General features: G+C 45.6%; 1 protein-coding gene across 2 annotated transcripts; it reads right to left on the bottom strand.

The window, feature by feature from the left end:
* Positions 1 to 390: 390 nt before the first annotated feature.
* BEX3 (brain expressed X-linked 3) lies at positions 391 to 2,127 on the bottom strand. 2 transcript variants are annotated; one of them, XM_033201931.1, is made up of 3 exons: positions 1,848 to 2,127; positions 1,363 to 1,441; positions 391 to 1,006 (listed from the first exon to the last, which is right to left on the bottom strand). In XM_033201931.1, exon 3 carries the CDS (start codon positions 976 to 978, stop codon positions 643 to 645), a length of 336 nt encoding a protein of 111 aa, XP_033057822.1. In that variant the 5' UTR covers positions 979 to 1,006; positions 1,363 to 1,441; positions 1,848 to 2,127; the 3' UTR covers positions 391 to 642. The 2 variants fall into 2 exon arrangements, with proteins under 2 accessions (XP_033057822.1, XP_033057823.1); XM_033201932.1 differs by having other exon boundaries at positions 391 to 960; positions 1,848 to 2,116.
* Between the last annotated feature and the right edge of the window lie 3,988 nt (positions 2,128 to 6,115).

Raw genomic sequence — 6,115 nt, 5'->3', positions numbered from 1 at the left:
TTTTTTTTTTTTTTTTTTTTTGACTGAGTCATGCTCTATCGCCCAGGCTGGAGTGCAGCGGCCTGATCTCGGCTCACTGCAACCTCTGCCTTCTGGGTTCAAGCCATTCTCCTGCCTCGGCCTCCCGAGTAGCTGGGACTACAGGCGTGTGCCACCATGACCGGCTAATTTTTTGTATTTTTTTTTCAGTAGAGACAGGGCTTCACCGTGTTAGCCAGGATGGTCTCGATCTGCTGACCTCATGATCCGCCTACCTCAGCCTCCCAAAGTGCTGGGATTAGTTACCACACAGAAATGTGCCCCAATTAACACCCTAGTGTATTTAATCTCAGATTTTTTTTTAGTTCATCTGTTATATGTAAGTATACATTTTTAATGAGACAATAAATGTATAGATTGCTTTTTAAATTGCTTTATTAGCTTTAAATTTTTCCATGCAAATGGGTGAAACTACTGCTGACAGAAACTTAGACTGAATGCAAAGGCAATCTCCAAATAGAAGCTGGCAACACAAGACCCACTTGACACATGGAAATAACATAGGGTTCACAGCAAACGGATCAGTAAAGGCATATTAGGAAAATGCAAGGAAAAAGAAAACAGCGGGAATCACAGTATTAATCTCATGATAAATGGCAGGAATCAAGGCATAAGGCAAAATTCATCATGATGGTCATGGTGATTAGAGAGCTCCCCCATAAGGATACGCAGACAATTCCTCAACTGCAGCTCCCTAAGTTTTCTCCTGATTTCTCTCATCTCCTCCATGAATATTTCCATATCATCTCCATCTCCACCCATCCCATCATTGATCTGCCTATTGGGTATGGCCCATCGAAAATTAGGGGCAAGTCGGCGCGCCTGTCCCCGTCGATTTCCTGCAGGCTGGTGGCCTTCACCTCCTCCCAAAGGGCGGTCTTCCTCTCCATTCTGCATAGGCTGCTCCATCTCTTCGTTTTCCTGGTGAATATTTGCCATGATGAGATTTTTTTTTCTGGTTGTTTTTCTTTAAACACAAGTAAGACAAAGGCAAGGAGAGAGACTGAATGCTTGGTGCACTGACCAGCAGGATTCAGAGCCCTGATATCAAAGGATTTTTTCATTTCATTTTTTCCCAAGTTAGAAGTTCCGTGCGTCCTCTAGGGGGCCTCCAATTAGAGCCCCTCCCTCCAGCTTTCTCCCCTTACCTCCCTTCCCCCAAACCCACCATTTTTCCTTTCCCAGGATTCTTTCCCAGAGCTTCGCAGGCACCAAAATGGAGGACCGGTATAGGAGTGGGGGATGGGGTGGAGGGGGTTGGGGTCTCAGACTGGGCTTTCCTCACGTTCCGACCCCCGCCCCACCACCGTCCCTCGAACCGACCTGGGCCTATCCTTGCAGTCTCCTCCTCCTCCGGATTCTCACTGCGAGGTGCGCCGCGGGGACACTTAGCCTCGCAGACCTGCAGTCGGGCCGGGGTGGGGGGAGTGGGGGCTGCTGCAGCGGAACGCTAGCGAGGACCAGCCGCCGCCGGCACTTTCCCTGCCCCAGGCCCGGGCTCCCCTCGCTGCCAGCGCCCCGCGTCTCCCACCACCCGCTCCCACCCCACCCTCGGCCGCCCCGCCTCCCGCGGTGTTCCCGGTTTTCCTGCAGGGACTCGGGGGTGGTTTTCCATCGCTCTTGGTGGCTCTGCCGCGCCTGGAAACCCAGCCGCCCCTGCTTCCCCACCCTTGGGGGCCTCTATGTTCCCAAGCATGTTGGGGTGTGGAGAAAGCTGGCGGGGACCCCCTGCGCTGTTCTGCGCCCGTTGCCGGGGTAGGTCAGCCGCTGCTGGCATGGCCGGGGCGCGCGGGCCCCGGGGCCCTTACCTGCTCCGCTTTTTTCCGGGCCGGATGCCAGCCCGCCGAGCTCAGGGCAGCGGGGAGCTGGTAGCCAGACGCGAGTGACGACTGCACCGAAGGCTGCGTCGCTCTGCAGCTCTGGGTCACGTGAGGGCCGCGCGTCACCACCGAGCTCGCCCCCCAACTTGGGCGGCCAGTGCAGCAGGATCCCCCCCTTCTCCCCCACCGCCATATGCACGCGCAAAAAACAGCCTCCCTACTCCCGTCTGCGTGAAGTGCCCCAGAGCGCACAGCCCTGTCACTCTTCTCGGTTCTCTCCAATCTGAGGGCCCACAAGTGGCATCACTGCTCTGCGGTTGGAGTTTGCCCTCCTCTGGTTACCAGGGAGGGTCTGCATCATCCACCACCGCCCCCTCTCACTTCAGGCCTTGGTTTTGGCCTTTTCTGCTTTCTCTCCTCTTCTACCTGGCAACATGCTTTGCGCTACACTCCCACTCCTGCCCCTTGCGTGTGCACAGCCATCAATGCCCACGTAGCCCCTGAAGTCCTACCATTCTAGAAAATTTAGAGTGATGGCTAAGGTGGGGAGGCAGGAGGGCACTTGTCAGAAAGAGGGGCAAGGAAGTGGAGTGGGCTGTATATATTTCTTTTTATTTCCTTAAAATATCTGCATGCTTCCGAAAATTATAAATTATAAGTTTTTAATTTTGAAAGAAATGCTGGCCGGGCGCGGTGGCGTACCTGTAATACCAGCACATTGGGAGGCCGAGGCGGGCGGATCACTTGAGGCCAGTAGTGCGAGACCAGCCTGGCCAACATGGTGAGACCCCGTCTCTACTGAAAATACAAAAATTAGCTGGGCGTGGTGGCGGGCGCCTGTAATCCCAGCTACTCGGGAGGCTGAGGCAGGAGAATCGCTTGAACCCGAGAGGCGGAGGTTGCAGTGAGCCGGGATCGCACCACTCCAGCCTGGGCAACAGTGCGAGAACCTGTCCAAAAAAAGAAAAAAAAAAAAAAAAAAAGGAAATGCTTTATCCTGGAGAACGAAATCTCTCTCATTGTTTATGTTGACCTGTGCCACACGAAATATTTTCTCTGGGCTCCACACAACATCAAACCATTACTTTTGATACATACTAGCTCGTTTGAATTTTATTTTGGCCAGGCGTGGTGGCTCACGCCTGTAATCCCAGCACTTTGGGAGGCCAAGGCGGGCGGATCACGAGGTCAGGAGATCGAGACCATCCTGGCTAACATGGTGAAACCCCATCTCTACTAAAAATACAAAAAATTAGCCGGGCATAGTGGTGTGTGCCTGTAGTCCCAGCTACTCGGGAGGCTGAGGCAGGAGAATCGCTTGATCCCGGGAGGCGGTGGTTGCAGTGAGCCGGGATCGCACTACTGCACTTTAGCCTGGGCCGCAGAGCGAGACTCTGTCTCAAAAAAAAAAAAAAAAAAAAAATTATAAAAAGGCGGCACTCTTTCTGAACACCGTTGGTGTTTTCGAAATGATCTGTAAAGTAAATCTTCAGGGAGCAGTCCGGTCGTCAGATCTTCACCATTTTATGTAACTTTGATGTTTTTGATACCACAGTCATCAGAGAAAGGGAGTCTTTTATTCCCCGCTTTCCTTTCCAAACCTTTCAAACCATCCCTACAAATATCTTTTTAGTACGAGTTCAGAAGTTAAGTACATATTATGCAGAAATTAGTTTCAAAACCATCTACCCTTTGGTGCGAATGTTTCAAAATATATTAGAAAAAAGCAGGGGATGTGTGAAACAACTTAACTTGAGACTGAACCTCATCCTGAGGGCAAATGTTCCTTTCTCCAACTTGAAATCACTTTTTAAAAAATTATCACAGCTAGAAAATGGAGATATCTTTAGGAAAGTGGCGTTGTTATAAAAAATATTTATTATCTGTTGTTTATGATCAGGAACCAAAAGCATTAAATGCAGCACTGAGGCAAGATAAGCCAGACAAATGCTTACAAACTCTAGTTTTGGCCCCAGACTCCTATAGAATTTCCTACCCTGCCAAAGCAGATGACACAGTGAATAAAGGAAGAGTATATGCCCAGTGCATATATAGTTAGAGGTTTTGGAGATATAAATTCCATATAAAATTACATATATATTCTTATAGAAGTATATAGATATATTAGTACATAACTCCAAAACATCAAATTATAAAATCACACTCAATATTTGTCTTTTAAAGAAATGTTAGTGATTCCTGGATTCTGTCTCACAGTTAAGAACTTTTTATACAGATTGCTATATTAATGATATCAGCTGGAATGATGCAGTTTCAAAGCATAAACAATAGTATCAGACAAGTCTGGTTTCAAATTCAGTAGGCTGTTTACTTGATGTTCGACTTTGGATCAATTACTTATCAAGGCCTGTGTGCTTCCTCTGTGAAACAAGGATTGTTAGAATTACACATAACAATAATTTACTACATAGCCTAGTAAGTCATCAATTTTTGTTGACATTATTTTTATCGTTATGAGATGATTTCTAACATGATTTGAAGAGTGGCAGAGTATGATTCTTTCCTTACCTAGACCCACTTGTTCTTAAAATCCATCAGGGCCCAAAACATGCTTGCTGTGTTCTATTTTGCATACCTAGTGACTAATAGTGTTCCTTGCACCAAATAGGTGATTACTGAATATTTGTTGAATGAATGTATCCAGTACTGAGGCAAATTGGTTGTTTTTCATTCTGGGGACTGTATTTAGAGCAATACAGAAAAGCTTTTGTGAAAATTAAGAATTACCTAGAAAAAAAACTCCTGAAAGCTGAGAAGCCACTGTGATGTGACTATTGGATATAAAGTTTAGCAAGTGGATTTTTATTTCTTTTGGTGGCTAAATGCTTTGCTCTTTTTCTTTTGACCCATCTTGGATAAATCCTTTGTTCAAAACCACCAAATTTCCTTGGATGAAAACAGACATTTGTTTGTAACATCCAGATTGGATATTATGCTATATAGAAGATTAGTTGTAATAAAGTAATATTTTAAAGATAGGTGAAAATTGTCCTGGAAATGCTGTTATCTTTATTAAAATGTTGTGAATAGGAGTTGATTGAGATGTTTTCTTGACCTTGGAGTTTTCTGAGGAGTTGGAAATAGATAGCACACTGTTGAGAACAAAAGCAGAATTTTTTCAAGGCCAAGTTAGAAGGACACTGTATTCTGCATTTGGGATTCATGTGTTCCAAAGGGCAGAGAGAAGGTGAACTGATTAGATGGTTCTTATCCACACACACATTTTACACATGTTTCAAACCCATGAGCCTCAATTCTAATCTGCCCTGGAGGGACCAGGAGGACTCAGAATAAAAAGTGAGATTGGCATTTGAAAATGAATAGAACCAAATCTTTAGTCTGACTGAAACTATTTTAATACGCAATAGTGACTGAAAAGTTGGAGAACTGGACAGAAATGTAGTTAAAGAAGCCCATTACCCCGTGTGAAGTGGGGGAGGGGGTGATAGAACACTGCTGATACAGTTATTGGAAAAATAAAACTGTTTCATGATTTGACCTCAACTAGTGAAGATCCCTCTATTGTATTAGTATCCCATCAGAGGAAGCTCGTTTTTGCTGAAATCTTTATGTGCGTTGCCATGATATGGCTCACATGTACTTGTCTGAAATGCACCCGGTTGGGCTGTGGTTATTGTCCTATTTTCCTCTCATTATCTCTCCTGTGTGAATGCTAGGCTTTGGAGAAGGTAGGCTGAGCCCTAGTGGGCCCTGTGGGTATGAGTATCTCTGTTCCTGCCCAGAATAGGTTCTCTGATGCTTTATTGATATTCTTTTATTGTGATTCTCTCTTTCTCTCTAAATTTAAGCATGGATTACAGACTGAAACTAGGTATTAAGAATATAGGAAATTATGCCTACTCCAGCTTTCCTCTAAGTTATGGCCGTTGTTAACTTTGATGCCAAGATTTCCAAAATGTGGAATGACTCTGATGAAATTTTAAGGGTGTCCCTGTAAGAGCTTCGATGATTTGGGAGATAACATATTTAATTCAAGGTATCTAGTCTGAAAAAATAAAAGGGCTATGAGACTAAGACGCCTGAACGTGAAAGCAGCAAATACTCAGCACCTCATTATCTATTGGAGAACTGAGGGCTATTCTTTTCTTTATTTCATGGATTGCAGATAATATCTTGAGACACCAGAGACCCTTGGCCACTCTTTCCTGTCGTTTAGGACTCTGGTGGAAAAGGAGCTCTGCCCTATACAGTCTCCTAAACTGATGACATTAGCT

Source organism: Trachypithecus francoisi, unplaced genomic scaffold (assembly GCF_009764315.1).
Source record: "Trachypithecus francoisi isolate TF-2019V2 unplaced genomic scaffold, Tfra_2.0 Lachesis_group6, whole genome shotgun sequence".
Lineage (NCBI taxonomy): Eukaryota > Metazoa > Chordata > Mammalia > Primates > Cercopithecidae > Trachypithecus > Trachypithecus francoisi.
This window is presented reverse-complemented; position numbering and strand designations above follow the sequence as displayed.

What these genes read in the sequence shown, in the direction of transcription:
- BEX3 (XM_033201931.1), bottom strand. Translation starts at nt 978, where the DNA reads ATGGCAAATATTCACCAGGAAAACGAAGAGATGGAGCAGCCTATGCAG.